This window comes from Oryctolagus cuniculus, chromosome 14, assembly GCF_051225735.1.
Source record: "Oryctolagus cuniculus isolate XC-2025 breed Fujian yellow rabbit chromosome 14, ASM5122573v1, whole genome shotgun sequence".
NCBI lineage: Eukaryota > Metazoa > Chordata > Mammalia > Lagomorpha > Leporidae > Oryctolagus > Oryctolagus cuniculus.
Window position 1 is genome coordinate 34,124,830 of NC_142880.1, and position 18,102 is coordinate 34,142,931.

General features: G+C 38.6%; 1 protein-coding gene across 1 annotated transcript; it reads right to left on the reverse strand.

Moving 5' to 3' along the window:
- Nucleotides 1–15,559: 15,559 nt before the first annotated feature.
- On the reverse strand, nucleotides 15,560–16,504 carry LOC100349329 (olfactory receptor 2Y1-like). The gene has a single exon (XM_089312853.1). It carries the CDS (start codon nucleotides 16,493–16,495, stop codon nucleotides 15,560–15,562), a length of 936 nt encoding a protein of 311 aa, XP_089168979.1. The 5' UTR covers nucleotides 16,496–16,504.
- Between the last annotated feature and the right edge of the window lie 1,598 nt (nucleotides 16,505–18,102).

The window sequence follows — 18,102 nt, forward strand, 5'->3', positions numbered from 1 at the left end:
ATCTGTCTTTTTAGAACAGGCTTATTTCAATAAGTATAATGATTTCCAGTTGCATCAATTTTGTTGTGAAAGACAGGATTTCATATTATTTTACATGGGAAAGGTATTCCATATATATATACACACACACACACATATACACACACACACATACACATACACACACACACACACATATATATACACCATAATCTCTTTATCAAGTCTTCAGTTTATGGACATATTGATAGATTTCGTATCTTAGCTATTGTGAATTGAGCTGCAATGAACAAAGGGGAACAGATAACTCTTTCATATACCAATTTCTTTTGTTTTGTGTAAATTTCCAGAAGTTGGAATGCTAGGTCATATGGTACATCTATATTCAGATTTCTGAGGTATCTCTGTATGTCTTACACAATGGCTGTACCAGTTAACATTCCCACCAACAATGGATTACGATACTTTTTACCCACATTCTTCCCAGCATTTGTTGATTTTTGATTTCTATATATGAGCCATTCTAACTGTAGAGAGGTGAAACCTCATGGCGGTTTTGATTTGCATTTCCATGATGGCTACTGATCCTGAGCATTCTTTCAAGTGTCTGTTCACCATTAAATTTTTTCTGTTGGAAGCTGCCTGTTCAGTCATTTGCCCTTTTCTTAACTGGATTGTGTGTTTTGTTGTTGTTGAGTTTCATAAGCTCATTATAGATTCTGAATTTTAATCCTTAATCAGTTGTGTAGTTTGCAAATATTTTCTCCCATTCTGTCAATTGCCTCTTCACTTTGCTGAGTGTTTCTTTTGCAGTGCATAAGCTTCTTCTCTTGATGTAATCCCATTTGTCATTTTTTGTTTTGATTGCTTGTGCTTCTGTGTTCTTTTCCAAGTCTTTGCTTATGCCTCCAGAAAGTCTTACAGACTTTCCCCAAAGTTCTCTAGTAATTTAATAGCATCAGGTCATAGATTTAGGTCTTTGCTTAATTTGGAATGGTTTTATGTAAGGTAGAGATTTAGTTTCATGCTTCTGCATGCATGTGGAACTCCCACAGGAGTCCCAAAAATAGAGTCACAGATCACCACTTACCTGGCCAGCAGAAGGAAGTGAATTGTGGAAACTCCACAGGAAAACCCAGAGTCAGAAATTACCACTATCCACAAAGTGAAAGTAAAATGGAGTCACTCATGATAAGCCAGGAACTGATGTTATGCTCAGCGCCTGCCAGGAAGACACTCCCCATCAGGCTGAACAGACACCCTTGGGCAACCCGATAACGGTGTGTTATGGACAATAACCTTGAGTTGCCCTCATATACACACTGATTGGACTGTTCAAACTTTGGTAAAGTGGGAGCTGCGCTGACTGGAATATTTGAAATATGCATAGACAGGAACAGAACCGATTGGACTATTCGGAATCACCCTATTAGCATGGACAGATAGGGAACCGGCCAGAAACTAGGATAAGAGGGGGGCTTTTGCACTGCTCTCCATCCTTTTGAGGATCATGGCTCAATATATGTGACCTCCACACATTGGGAGTGGAAGACAACTGAGCTATCACTAAGATGTCATTGAGCTGTCACTGAGCTGAAAGAGCTGACCTCCTGAGCCACAGCTTCCTGAGCTGCAGCGGTTCCTGAGCTGTCCCAGCTGCATGAGCTGTGCCTGTCCAGTTCTTGAGCTGTAACCAGTCCAGTCGATAGACAAAGGGCCTGGTGTGTGTGAACCTCTGGATTTCCACACATCTGGAGCTGAAGAGGAACCCTGTTACCCTGCACGGAGCAGGTAACAGCACAAGCTGACAACGGGATCAAGAGGCCAGCAGAGCTGCCATTTCACAGCCTCACCATTCCGCCACCTTGCCTGGACCCGTTGTCAGCCCACTGCTGGTCCGGTTCTGAGGTCAGGTCTGGCAGCATACTGATAAGGTGACCTCTCCAACTCCTCACTGTGCCATCCACCTAGGAACTTGGAGCCTACTTCCCAGAGTGACAGCCTTCCCACAACTTCCTGCCTGTAAGTGACTGACCTGAGATCTATCTCTGCTGAGATGTTGAGCTCTGGACTTTGAACACTGACTCTTTTTCGTGACCATGATATGAGCCTAGAAACGCAGCAAGTTAATATCATGTATAATTGATGTTGATCATGTGTTATTATTATTTTTTTGACAGGCAGAGTGGACAGTGAGAGAGAGAGACAGAGAGAAAGGTCTTCCTTTGCCGTTGGTTCACCCTCCAATGGCCGCCACGGCTGGTATGCTGCGGCTGGTGCACCGCGCTGATCTGATGGCAGGAGCCAGGTGCTTCTCCTGGTCTCCCATGGGGTGCAGGGCCCAAGCACTTGGGCCATCCTCCACTGCACTCCCTGGCCACAGCAGAGAGTTGGCCTGGAAGAGGGGGAACCGGGACAGAATCCGGTGCCCTGACTGGGACTAGAACCTGGTGTGCCGGCGCCGCAAGGCGGAGGATTAGCCTAGTGAGCTGAGGCACCGGCTGATGTTGATCATGTGTAACATCATATAATTATGCTTTCACCCTATTGTGGTGATATATGTACAGCAAGGTATCTGAAAATAATATTGGGTGCCTCGATGTACATACACTATTATAATTGAATAGCATTTGAAGCCACCTTGATGCTGTATATTGTCATCTGTGGATTGATAGACACGATTGAGGAATAACAAGAAATAGTATTATTGTTAGGAGTTGATTTAGTAGTTCTTTAGTATTGATTGCTGTGGAGTTAAGTAGTAGTAAAGTTAAGTGTTATTAGAATAAGTAAGTTAAGTAGTATTTAAGCTAGATTGGAATGTTAAGCGTGTTGATAAATATGTTAATAAGTTAAGCATAGTAATAAATGTGTTAATAAGTAGGACTTGATAAGAATATTGATACTAATAAGTGTGTTGACCTCAATGAGCATGCTGATGAGTAGTGTGGTAAAACCCCTGGTATGTAAGCAATAAAATCTTTCATTGGAAAGGCAGTCTTGTTTCCTTGTGTTCCTTTCTTCCCCATGCTCTGACATGTCGCTCTTAAGCCCTGTCGAGCTGTGTGACAGCAGGCCCTTGCAACAATGCAGACATCCAATTTTCCCAGCACCATTTGTTGAAGAGACTATCCTTTTTCCAGGGATTGAGTTTCGCTCCTTCATCAAACGTAAGTTGCTTGTAGAGGTGTCGACTGATTTCTTGAGTTTCTGTTCAGTTCCATTGGTCTACATGTCTGTTTTTGTGACAGTACCAGTCTGTTTTGATTATAACTGCCCTATACTAAGTCTTGAAATAAGATATTGTGGTGCCTCCAGCTTCATTTTGGATGTATAAGGTTGCTTTTGCTATTTGAGGTCTCTTGGGTTTCAATATAAATTTCAGCATCATCTTGTCTAGATCTGAGAAGAATATCTTTGGTATTTTGACTTGTACCACTCTGCCTGTCAAAAAAAAAAAGAAGAAAAAGAATAAAAGAGAAGATTCAAATACATAGACTCACATTAAATGAAGACATTACAAGGGACACCATAAAAATATAAATGGTTGCTAGAAATTACTATGAATGAGCATATGGCAAAAATTCTGATAACCTTGAACAGACTATATATAGCACATGAAATGGTCTGATTTGATGCTGCCAATGCAACTACAGGTGAGAGTATCTTACAACATATTTTCATGATGAAAACCTTAAGCAAATTAGGTACAGAAGGATACATCATGACATCAAGGCAATTTATTACAAATCCAAAGCCTGCATCTTATTGAATGGCAAAAATTGGAAACATTTCTATTAAGATCTGGAACCAGACAAGACTGTCCACTTTCAATATTGCTACTCCATATAGTCCTGGAAGATTTACGAAAGCCATTATGCAAGAAAAAGAAATCAAATGCACACAAATTGTGAGGATGTCAAACTATCCCTATTTCAAGATGACATAATTCTATATGTAGGAGAACCAAAATACTCCACTAAGAGAATATTGTAATTCATAAAAGGGTTTGGAAAAGTGGTAGGATATAAAATTAATACAGAAAAATCAATAACCTGTATATACCCAGACAATGCCACTGCTGAAAAAGAACTAAAATCAATCCCACTCACAATATCTACAGAAAAAAAAATCAATGCATAGGAATACATTTAACCAAGTTTTTAAAAATATCTATGATTAAAATTAGAAAACATTAAAGAAAGAAATAGAAGACACAAAAAGGATGGTGCTGCGGCTCACTAGGATAATCCTCCACCTTGCGGCGCCGGCACACCGGGTTCTAGTCCCGGTCAGGGTGCCAGATTCTGTCCCGGTTCCCCCTCTTCCAGGCCAGCTCTATGCTATGGCCTGGGAGTGCAGTGGAGGATGGCCCAAGTACTTGGGCCCTGCACCCCATGGGAGACCAGGAGAAGCACCTGGCTCCTGCCTTCGTATCAGCATGGTGCACCGGCTGCAACGCACCGGCCGTGGTGGCCATTGGAGAGTGAACCAATGGCAAAAGGAAGACCTTTCTCTCTGTCTCTCTCTCTCACTGTCTACTCTGTCTGTCAAAAAAAGAGAAGACACAAAAAAGGAGAAATCGCCTATGTCCCTGTTGAAGAGTGAATATCATAAAAAATGTCTATACTACCAAAAGCAATTTACAAATTCAATATTATCTCAATCAAAATACCAATGGCCTTTTTCTGCTATCTAGGAAAAAGTTATGCTAAAATGCACATGGAACCCAAGAAACCTGAATAGCAAAATTAATCCTGTACAACAAAAGCAAAACCAGAGGTTTCACAATTCCAGATGTCAAGACATACTATAGGGTAGTCGTAATCAAAACAGCCTGCTACTGACACAAAAATAGATACGTGGACAAATGGAACAGAATAGAAACTCCAGAAATCAATGTATGCATCCACAGCCAACTAATCTTAGACAAAGGAGCTAAAATCAATCCCTGGAGAAAGGGTAGTGTCTTCAACAAATGGTACTAGCAAAATTTAATCTATTCATACAGTAGTGTGAAACAAATCCTACTTTATATCATATGCAAAAATCAACTCATAATGAATAATCTACAACCCAATACCATCAAATTACTATAGGAGAACATTAGAGAGACTCTGGAAGACATTTGAATAGGAAAAGACTCCTTGGAAAAGAACCCAGAAGCACAGACAATCAAAGTCAAAATAGACAAATTGGATGATATCAAGCTGAAAAGCTTCTGCACTGCAAAGGAAACATTCAGCAAATGTTTCCAGAATATATAGCTTGGGAAATTCAACATCAACAAAACTTGCAATTCAGTTAAGATATGTTCAAAGGAGTTGAACAGGCATATTTCAGGAAAGGAAGTTCAAATGTCCAACAGACACTTGAAAAAATTCTCAGGATCCCTAGCCACCAAGGAAAGGCAATTTAAAACTGCAATAAGATTTCACCTCACACCGGTTAAATTGGCTCTTGACAGATATCAATAAACAATGCTAGTAAGAATATGGATAAAAAGGCACCCAAATCCACTGTTGTTGGGAATTTAAACTCGTCGAGCCACTGTGGAAGACGGTATGGAGATGCCTCAGAAAGCTGAAAAAAGATCTACCACATGACTCAGGATACCACTCCAAGAAATTTACATGAAGGAAAAGATACCATCATATGAAAGAGTTATCTTCACCCCCATGATTATTGCATCACAATTTAAGATATGTAATCAACCCTGATGTCCATAAATTGAAGACTGAATAAAGAAATTTTGTAGTATGGAACACTACCCAGTGGTAAAAAATATGAATTTCTGTGTTTTTCAACATAATCAATGCACCTGGAAACTATTATACTTAGTGAAATAAGCAGTCCCACAAAGAGAAATACCATGGGCTTTCCCTGATGTCTAGTAACTGATAGAGTACCTGTAAGGTTGGGTATAGGAGAGAAATTGACATTTCTAGATTCAATGATTATTTACAACCCTTGTCTCAACTGTTGAGGAACAGTGTTGTTTTCTTTTTTACTATTCGTTTAATTTTTTACTTAGTGTAGTGTTAATCTTATGAGTATATAGTAAACTGAAAGGTGATCATTGTAAAAATTAAGAGAGGGAATTGGAGAGGGAGGAGGAGTAATGTTGGGAGCATAGGTAGGAGAGGGTTAGGTTAGGAAGTATCTCTATGTTTCTCAATCTTTATAAATGAAATAACTGATGTAGATGATAGAGTCAGAATCATCCAAGTAATGCAAGGATGGTTCAACATACATAAATCAGTTTGATATACCACTACTCAGAATGAAGGTTAAAAATTATATGATCATCTGAATAAATGTAGAATATATTTGATAAAATTCAAAACCCACCCATGATAAAAGCTGGCCAAATTTGCTAGAAAAAGAATATACCCTGGGCCGACAGTGCAGTGTAGTTGGTGAAGCCACTGCCTGCAGTGCCAGCATCTCATATGGGAACCGGTTTGAATCCTGGCTGCTCCACTTCTGATCCATCTCTCTGCTGTGGACTGGGAAAGCAGGGGAAGATGGCCCAAATTCTTGGGCCCCTGTACTCACATGGGAAGGAAGCTCCTGGCTCCTGGTGCACCTCTGGCCGTTGAAGCTATTTGGGGGGTGAACCAGCAGATGGAGGACCTCTCTCTCTCTCTGCATGTGTGTGTGTGTGTGTGTGTGCGCGCGCGCCTCTCTGTAACTCTGCCTTTCAAATAAATTTTTTAAAAAGGAATATACCTAAGTATAATAAAGGCCATATGTAATGAGCCAATTGTTAACATCATTATGGATAGGGAAAAATTAAAGATTTTTTTCTCTCTGACCTGGAACAAGACAAGGATTTACCACTTTCATCATAGTATTGGAAGAGAAATAAAGTACAATGAAATTGGAAAGAAGAAAGTCAAATTTTCATTGTATGCAGAGGACATTATCTTATATAGAGAAAACCCAAAATATTCTACCAAAATCTCTTGAAGTCTATTTTTAAAACTCCCTAAATTACAAATTGTTGTGTACCTTAAATGGTACAATATTTTTATTCAAGTCTCAATTAAAATAATATACTACCTATAAGTATAAATAAGAAACACTTAAATGTATATATGCCTACCATCTGGCTCAGATCTGTCATCTTATAGAAGGAAACCAAATCTTCCACCAGCAAATCAACTTACTATTATTTACCTGATCAGGGAAGTATACTACAAGACCGTTTCAACATGATGTCAGACAGTGTACAAGTGACAGAGATTCCTTCCTGTCTCCCAAACACAGTCAGCTAGATCATGTTTTATGTTGAGTTGATCCCTCAATCATTACATAGTGCCCTTTGTCATCTTTTTTAACAGTTTTTGTATTAAAGTCTATTTTGTATGATATTTGGATGGCTACAGCTGCCATTTTTTACTTTCTGTGACTATGTTTTTTTTTTTTTCAATTCTTTCACTTTCAGTCTGTGGGTATCTTTGTTGGTGAGATGTGTTTGTTTGTAGTCAACAAAGAGATGGGTCTTGTTTTTTAATACACTCAGCCAGTCTATTTCTTTTAACTAGAGAGTTAAGGTCATTTACATTCAAGGTTACTATTGATAAGTATTGGCCGGCGCTGTGGCTCACTAGGCTAATCCTCCGCCTTGCGGCGCTGGCACACCAGGTTCTAGTCCTGGTCGGGGTGCCAGATTCTGTCCCGGTTGCCCCTCTTCCAGGCCAGCCCTCTTCTGTGGCCAGGGAGTGCAGTGGAGGATGGCCCAAGTCCTTGGGCCCTGCACCCCATGGGAGACCAGGAGAAGTACCTGGCTCCTGCCTTCGGATAAGCGCAGTGCGCTGGCTGCAGCACACCAGCCATGGCGGCCATTGGAGGGTGAACCAACGGCAAAGGAAGACCTTTCTTCCTGTCTCTCTCTCTCACTGTCCACTCTATCAAAAAATAAAATAAAAATAATAGATAAGTATCGACTTTTTCATGCCATTGTTCCATAAATATTCCTATTGTTCCATAAATATTCTTATTGGATTTCCTTTGTACTTTTACTGGGAGAATTTCTGCCTTCACATTCTTTCATAATGTTGGCTATTTTCTGTGTTCTTGTGTGTAGTACATTCTTAAGCATTTTTCGTAAGGCTCTACAAGGGGGACAAATTCAATTTCCGTTTGTTATAAAAGATCTTTATTTCAGCTTCATTGTTAAACTGGAGATTTGCAAAGTGTATTATTCTGGGTTGACAGGTTTTTTTCTCTTCAGGTTTGTATAATGTCTCTCCATTTTCTCTCAGACTATGAGGTTCCTGATGAGAAATCAGCTGTGGGTCTAATTGGAAATCCTGTGAAAATAATCTGGTGTTTCTCTCATGCACATTTTAGAATATTTTCATTCTGTTTTACTGTTGAAAGTTTGACCACAATGTGTCATGATGAAGATGTTTTCTAGTCATGTCTATTAGGAGTTCTATGTGCTTCTTGTACTTGTATGTCCCTTTCTTTCTCTAAATTGGGGAAATTTTCTGTAATCATTTCAATAAATAGGCCTTCTAGTCCATTCTTTTCCACACCTCAGGAACTCCTGAGATTCGTAGCTTGGGTCATTTGATAGTATTCCATAAATCTCCAACACTGTTTTTAAGATTTCTAATTTCTTTTTGTTTTTCTTTAGCCCTCAGATGAGTGGGTTCAACATTCATCTGTGCCACTGTATGAACCACACAAATGATATGCACTCTGAGCACAGTACCTATTGCAATAACCTGCCCCAGGCAACCAAGGATCTCCAAGCAGGTAGAGCCACATCCAGTTATTGCCTAGAGAACCAGCTACACCCTGCACCCTCTCATGCATGGAATAAGTCCCCAAAATCTCAGCACACAAGGCTCCCACAGTCACTGGGTGTAGAGGTTCTGCTCTTCCCTGCCAGGTTGCCCAGTCCACAGAGAGGCAGATGTTCCCCAAACCAGATCCACCAAGGTGGCTTTAGCCCCAGAGCCTGTGGTATGTTGGGAGGCTGGGGGTATCTCACAGTCTTCAAGGGTGCTCAGCCAGCTGTCAATCCTCCTAGCCTGGCTCAAAGTCAATGGGGACTGTGGATTTTTTCCCTCTGCTAGTACTACTAAAATGGCATCCTGTCTCAGCCAGTTGCTGCACACACGCACAAAGGCTTCTGCAGCTGCCACCCACACCCCAGATGGTACCTGCCTTCTCTCAGCAAGACAGTGGCACCATTGTGGGAAGGATGGGGTGAGAGAAATGTGTCCTTTTTGCTTCCACGAGGTCTGCAAGTAACTGGTAGCCTCTAGGGCTCTACATGAGACTCATGCCATGCTCTTCCTTTGGTTATATCACCACAGGTTGCTGCAGTCTTGTCTCATCTGCATCTCCAAGCTGTCACCCACTCCAGCTCAGCTGCTGCAGTAGCATGTTTTGTCCATGTTTGTGCTACACATCTGCACCTTCCTCACAGGTCTACGGCATTGCTCTGCCTTCTATGGAATTTCCACAGCAATTTTCTAATTCTCCCCTGAGAGTGCACTTCCTACAATTTGTTTTACTATTTATTTCTAGCCTAATGCTATACATTCTTTCCTATTCCGACATCTCAGAATCCTCAACTGATTTTTGTAAGTTGATTTTGTGTCTTGCAACATTATTAAACAGTTTTTCAAACCACTTTTTGTGGAATCTCTACAGATTTTGGCATATCCCAATCAAAATACTCAAATTAGAGAGATGTTTGCTCTGGAAATTCTACAGAAAGAAGAGACACTGTGCAGCAGCAGAGATGCTAGAATCACATAGCCGTAAGTGTGACACTGCCAGCTACTCCCACAACCAGTATCATGAAGAGACACATCTTCTTGGAGCAAGGTGAGAAGAGCCTGTGGCAGCCAATTTCACTAAATTTCTTGTGGAAGAACCTCACAGAGCACACTGATTTTGAGGCTAGCCAGGAGTGCTAGAAGCGGATACAGTACCTACTTAGTCCTATGAAAGGAGAAAACATTGCTTTCTTCCAATCCTCCCTCAAGGACACCTAGTGACCAGTAGGGAAGGAGGACCCTTTTAATAAGGTAAGTAGAGGCTGCTGCAGCCTGCGCATGATTGGGGGATTTTTTTTTGAGAGATAAATCCATGATTATGACTTACTTTGAGTCTGGCCTGGAGGGTTCAGAAGATGTGAGTGCCTATCAGGCAGGCAGCCTGCTCTGGAAAGACCTCAACTCTCTCCATAGATGGGTGAGGCTCATGGGGCTCAGAGTGTCCCTTGATCCTTGTGACTACGGTATCTGTGCATTCTATGACTGTGGGAATTCTGTGACTGCACAACAGGGTAGGGTGTGGCTGAATCTCTGAACACTGTGTCTGGCTTCAGAACTTTAGTGCTCCCTGAGTGCCTGGAGTGGGTCATCAAAGATGATTCCTTGCTCACACTTAAGAATGCACAGATCATTTGTGTGGTTCATGTGCCTGGGTGAGTGGGGTGTAGCCACTATGGGGTCATCCTGGAGGGTTGGTTCAGTTTGTTAGAGAGGGAGTGAATCTGTGATCACACCAACCAATGCAATCACACCCTCCCCACCTGTTGATGATAAAGGAGATTTACTGTATCTAACATGGGTGTCACCCTGGACTACAGCACCATATTTGAGCACTGCCCAAAGCTCCTTGGCCTCACCTAGCATACACCTCTGGATATCCACTGAAGGAGTAGAGAGTGCACTAAGCTGTAGAGACATATTTCAAAGATAAAAGTCATCACAGGAGAAAACCAACAGGCATTTTAAAAATGCCTAAGATAATCATACAAATACAAGAAAAATGAAAAAGGAAGACAATATGATTCCTCAAAAGGAGCACAATGTTTCACTATTATAATGTGAAGATGGAGAGACTGGTGAAATTCAAAAGAAGATTATAAGATTACTTAAAATCACACAGAAGCAAACATATGAGTTAAAGAAATCCATATATGACTGGAATGAAAAATTCTGCCAAGAGATAGAGATATCAAAGTTAAATCAAACTGAATTATTAGAATTGAAGAACTCAATATAGTAAATAAAAGTTACAGTGGAAAGCCTTAACAATAGAGTCAGTGAGGCAGAAGAAATAATATCTATGCTAGAAGACAAATCCTTGGAAATAGAGCAAAAAAAGAGAAAGTAGTGTTTGGAATTTATGAGATACTATCAATTGCCCAAACATAAATGTCTTATGAGTTCCTGGAGGTGTGCCAGGAGATAATGGAATAGAAGTTCTATTTAGTGAAATAATAGCAGAAAACTTCCATAATTTAGTGAAAGATAAGGGGCAAGAAGCACATAGAACTAATAATAGATATGATCAGAAATGATATTTACCACAATACATTATAGTCAAACTTTCAAAAGCAAAGCATAAAGAAAAGATCCTAAAGTGTGCACAAGAGAAATGACAGATTACATTCAAAGGATTTCCAATTTGATTGACAACTGATTTCTCATCAGAAACCCAATAAGTGGGGAGAGAATGAAGAAACATAGTCCAAATGCTAAAAGAAAAACACTAACAACCCAGAATACTTTAACTAGCAAATCTCTCATTTGTAAATGAAAGTGAAATAAGACCTTTCAAAACAAATAGAAGTTGAAAGAATTTGATACTACTCATCTAGCCTTACAAATGATTCTTAAGGATGTGCTACACATGGAAACACAGACAGATACTCATCCTGAAAGAATGTGAAGGCAGAAAATCTCCTAGTAAAATTACAAAGAAAATCCAAATAAAACAATATGAATACTTATGGAACACTCAACAAACTCAAAAGGCAACTCACAGAATGGGTGAAAACATAAAGGATTAGTAGCCAGAATATATAAGGAGTCGAGAAACTCAACAACAGTAAAGCAAGCAATCCAGTTAAGAAATGGGCAAAATGAAATCAGCATGAGAAAGAATTAGCTATACACCATGTTTATAACTGCTCAACTCAAAATAGCTAAGATATGGATTCAACATATTTGTCCATCAACTAATGACTGGATAAAGAAATTTCAATATATCTACAATGATAGAATAATACTCAGCCATAAGAAAGAATGAAATCCTGTCTTTCACATCAAAATGTATGCAACTGGAGACCATTATGCTTAGGATAAACCAGTTCCAAATAGACAAATGTCAGATTTTTTCCAGAATTTTTGTAACTATATACAGACTACAAAAGAATTTATGCATATAAGCAAAATTTACATTTTGAGATTTGATTATTGTTTATAGCCCCACTCTATACTCTTTAGTAGCAGTGATTTTCTAGTTACTAATTATTGAATTCTTTATTTAGTTGAGGATTAACCTTATGATTATAAAGAAAGTTGAAAATATGGCATTGTATAAATTAACAGAAAAATAAGAAAAGAAGGAGGGAGGCCATGACTGAGGGGATGAGGGAGGGTAGGATAAGAAGTGCTAGTATGCCATTATGCTCTTAAAATTGTGTATGTGAATTTGTTCTTTTTTGATAAACAAAAAAAATTAAAGAAATATATCTGAGCAGATGTTTCATCTTTTCTAGTAAACCATCCCATTATTTTTCACTCATAAGTGACGATCCTTAAAAAATCTCCCTTTATCTCTGTGTCTCCCTCTTTTTTTTCCCCATTTTACTTTATTTTATTTCTCATGCATGGGAAAACTGAGGCACAGAGAGGTAAAGTGACATGTTCAGGTCACGCAGCAAGTTAGTGACAGATCCAGGGAGAGAATCTAGGCTCCTTGACCCCCAACCACCCTGTGCTTACTGACAAATACCAATCCCTCTCCACACAGCCAGAGCAGCCCCACAGAGCTGCAACTACAGATCCAGATGACTCTCTTGTGGGTTTCATCCATTTTCATCTGCTGTAACATTAGTAGTATGGGCTCCAAATTAAGGTACTGAAATTCAATCACTTCATTGATACCTCAAAGAACAGCCTACAGGCAAATCTCTCGAGAATAATGAGCTGACGCATTAAGAAGACTGCTCACAATTAGTCTAAATCATGGATAATGGGCAGAGGCACTAAACTGTCACCAGTTCTTGTCATATAATTCTGGTCAAACATAACAGCATATAATAACTCCAGTGATTATATTAGAAGTAGTTATATACAAAGACAGACAAGTTAAAGCAGCTTTTAAAATAGCTGAACAAGGAAACAACTAACTATTGCACGATGCCCTTGTAAAGTTACTGCTATGAATGGACGTGGTAAAATCTACAATGCTCCATAATTTATAGGTGCATTCTGATTACTTGATTTCTGATACAGGCAGCTCATAGTGTTAAAATCATAAGAAATACAGATCATTAAAACATTTTAGATTAAAGTACACATTTTGATTTAAATGAGCTAAACAGAGTTAAATAACTGGGTGACAATATGTTGTTTCAGCCTTATCTGAGTGAACACATCTTCTGTATGTTGTTGTGTGGCAATACTCTGACAACACTGGAATCCTAGCCCTGTAACTACACACACTGTGATTTATTCATGGTTACAGATATAGATGGTCAAGACATAAGAAGTGATTTGTGAATATAAATTACTAAACTGTAATGTAAAAGAAAAAAAAACAACTGAAGGCTTGCAAAAGACATCAGTGAAAACAAAATGAAGGCAGATCTGAAAATTTAAAAGAAAACATATGAAAGCTAGCTTTTGGTATCTGGTTTGCTTTTCTTCTTTTTTCTTTTTTTTCTTTTTTCTTTTTTCTTTTTTCTTTTTTTTTTTTTAAATCCAGTTTAACCTCTTCCTAGTTTTGTATTTCAAAAAGGTGCACCAAAACACTGACATTGTTTTTCCTAGCTAAATCTGTAAAACAAGAGAAGTATATAAATCAAAGAAAAAAGGGCTTAAAAAGGGGACTATCTGAATAAATGTGTGTATTAAAATGTGTAGCATTAATGAAATTCATACCTTTAGTTTTTTTGGGCTTGTTTACTTCATTAAGAAGTACTGTAATATAAAGGCAAATAAAATGGATAAAGTTGCAAAGCCAAGAACAATGAGGGCTGAAAACTGTTCATCAGTAGGCATCATGCTCTTCATTTTGGGGTCATCTAAGCTCCCCATGTCCCCTGTAAGTATGACCTCGTTTTGTTGCAATACAAAAGCTGCAGATGGGCTGAAAGCTCCACTTAGCTCCTGAGAGGTGTCTAGACAGCGACGACACGCACACACGTGGAACCTGTAGTCCGTGTTGGTCTGGAGGCCTGAGATTTGGAATGTGGCTTCTTCTCCCTTGTACACCTGTTTGTACTCAGATTCTCTTCCAACCAATACCTGCAGAATGTAGTTAACAGGGTTGCCTTTCATTGGTGGGACTGTCTCCCATAAAATCTCACATGAATTTCCTTCCAACTGTGTTACTTGAGGTGCTTTGATGGTGGGGGGAATACTTTTGGTGTGTCTCCCTCTTATTATCATGGGTAATATCCTACTTTCAGTCTTACCTGTGCCATTGTTTCAAATAAATCTTCAGCAAGGGCAAATAGCTTCAGCTTTCATCTACAAAAAGCTGGGTTCTAAAAGACAAAGGAAGCAACTGCCAAATTGTTAATAGTTAGCTCAATTCTAGAAGTCATTTCTGACTTCCTTTCTCAAATGGACAACTGACAGATTTTTGTATCACTCACTGATTCTAGAAGACTCAAATGTACTCACATGTCTTGTGATTAATTAGCCACTGCTATGCATGAGAAGGAGCCCAAGGATTATTTGTTCTTATGGAGATGGAATAGAATGTTTCTTGCAAAAAGAAATGACTGTGTATGACACTCTGCACCAGTGGTTTCTTAAAATATGTTGGTTATGAAATATGCTATCTTTAATATAATAGGCTTGGTCCAACATAACCATAACACATTAAACACAAAATAATTTTATTTAGTTATTTCCTGATAATTCAAGTAATTATCATTTATCTATTTAAATAATGTGTGTCCTTGACTTGTTCAGAATGAAAAAAAAATGTTTTTCCAATGCAGGCAGTTGGTTAGTTACTTGAACTAAAGAATATAATCTCATAATAACTTTGCATAGGTTGAGGGTATTAGCTACCAATCACACAAAAAAAGAACATTAATCTCTTGATCACTAAAGCTAACAAGAGGAAAGTTTGATAATTTCATAACTTGTAGAGAATGGTGCTTGAACTATAGCCAAAGTTGAATAAATAAATTTATTTAAAGATATATTTTTAAGAAAGAAAATATACCACCTGAAGAAAACTACATAACTTAGAGAGTCCTGAACCCTGGCCAAAATCAACTAAAGTAAAATCTGCAAAGTACATAAGATTACATTTGATTACTTTTCAAACTACTTTTTTTTTTTAAAACTCAATCTCTCTCTTTTCAAAATTCATTCTCAGAAAAAGATAGAAGTGGAAAAGTTTAATAGCAAATGTTGAATTTAGGAATATAGAAATTTATATCTTAGCTTCATCCTCATATATTCTCGAGGATTACTGAGAAGCTTTCTACTGACCAGATGACCTCTAAGGAAAAGTATAGGTTTCCTGACATGAGGACAACTGAAGAAAATTTTTACTGGCCTTCTTTAACCTACTACCCTACTTCTCTGCTTCCCTGTACTACTTTCCACACAGCCCTCTTCACATCTTTGTTCCTTAGGGTATAAATCAGAGGATTAAGAATAGGTGTAATTATAGTATAAAAGAGGGCAACAAATTTCCCATCATTCTCAGAATAACTTTGCATAGGTTGAAGGTATGTGTAGATGCCTGAGCCATAAAAAAGGGAGACCACTAGCAGATGTGAGCCGCAAGTTCCAAAAGCCTTTCTGCGTCCAGCCATTGACTTAACCTTCAGCACTGCTCTGACAATGTGTACATAAGAAACTAGACGTAGTGTTGCAGGAATAACTAAAATTATGGTTCGGGCCACAAACATCTTGACCTCTGTTCCCCCTGTGTCTTCACAAGCCAATTTTACAAATGCAGGCATCTCACAGAAGAAGTGGTTCAGTCGATGACTACAGAGAGGCATGGCCATCATAAGACCTGTCTGAATCATAGAGTTTATGAAGCCTATTGCCCAGGATGATATAGCCATTGCCTGGCAGAGATGGGAATTCATAATGGTTGTGTAGTGTAGTGGTCGACAGACAGCAGTGTAGCGGTCAAAAGCCATCACCACCAACAGCAAACACTCGGTGGAGACCAGGGTGAGGAAAATGAAAAGCTGGGCCACACATCCCCCATAAGTGATGGTCTGGTCAAGTCCATGAAGGTTGATCAAAAGCTGGGGCACAGTGCTGGTGGTATAGCAGAGGTCCAAGAAGGAGAGGTGACAGAGGAAGAAGTACATGGGTGTGTTCAGTCGGAGGTCCAGTCTTGAGAGAGCAATTATAGCAGTATTCCCAAAGAGAGTTAGAGAATAAGAAATTGAAATAAAGACAAAAAGGAAGACTTCCAGTTGAGGCCAATCTGAGAAGCCCACCAAAATGAATCGATCTCCAAAACTCATGTTGAAACTTCCCATAGCCTTTCACCTGTCCATATGTCAAAAGACAATGTAATATTTTTAAGAATATGTATTAAAATAATATTTCGCAGTATTCCCTAAATATTCCTCAATTATCTATGTTGCTATTCACTTCCTTTCTGTTCAGTCTTTATTCTTATTAGTCTCTTCATTAGACTTGAAATCATTGGATAAGGAATGATTTCACCTTTACTTGAACCAGAGTTCTTTCTCCCATTTTTCCATGATTTGAACCTCAATATTCACCACTTGGTATGTGATATTTCCTGATATGAAAGTAGAGGTCGTGTCCAGCCGTCTTGGCAGAATTCTGATTAGCACAATATTAAGTAATGTGAAAACTATATATTTTAAAAAATCTAAGGTTTAAATAGGTAAATACATTTCTATGTTATTTCTCATTGCTCCTTTTCATTTTCTTTGGGCAGTCATTTCATATTACTATCGATATCTAAAGAGTAAGATCAAAGATTTGAACTCTTAGTACTTATCTCCTTCCTTCTTCTTGATGAATATTGCCAGTGTACAAATTCTGGAAGCCCACATCATGACAACATCTGTCACTTTGCAAAATAAAAACAAATATCAACATTTTCTCACATGATAAATCCAATCCTCCACTACTGGGGAAGTTGTTCTCTCCTCTTTATGATCTTTGAAAAGTTTCACTGTAGCCTTGTCCCACTTAATGAGCTTTTTGAATATGTCCTCTCTCAACTTGAGCTCCAGAGTTGTAGAAAATACATAAGATTTTGAACTAATTAGGTCAATGAAACATTTGGCTCTCTGCAGCTTATTTTTACAAAAATGCTTTGATAAACATGGCAACTGGGATAAGAAGAAGTTGTTCTCCTCTAAGCTGATATTTATTTTGATTAAAATCTAAACAGGATTGTAAGAAAGCTGCACTTTGGAAATTTATATTTATTAAATAAAAGTTAAAAAATAGAATGTTTCAGAAAGCAAAAAGAAAAAAGAAGCTAGTTTAAAAAAGGAAATCAATGATCAACAGAAGCCTAGCATGTGTTCAGTCTTTTGACTAATTAACTCTTCCATTTTTTTTCAAAAGAAATTTTTTTTAAGATTTTATTTTTTTTTAAACTTTTATTTAATGAATATAAATTTCCAAAGTTCAGCTTATGGATTACAATGGCTTCCCTCCCATAACATCCCTCCCACCCGCAACCTTCCCCTTTCCCACTCCCTCTCCCCTTCCATTCACATCAAGATTCATTTTTGATTCTCTTTCTATACAGAAGATCAGTTTAGCATACATTATGTAAAGATTTCAACAGTTTGCTCCCACACAGAAACATAAAGTGAAAAATACTGTTTGAGTACTAGTTATAGCATTAAATCTCAATGTACAGCACACTAAGGACAAAGATCCTACATGAGGAGTAAGTGCACAGTGACTCCTGTTGTTGACTTAACAAATTGACACTCTTGTTCATGGCATCAGTAATCCCCCTAGGCTCTTGTCATGAGCTGCCAAGGCTATGGAAGCCCCCTGAGTTCACTGACTCTGATCATATTTAGACAAGGCCATGGTCAAAATGGAAGTTCTCTCCTCCCTTCAGAGAAAGGTACCTCCTTCTTTGATG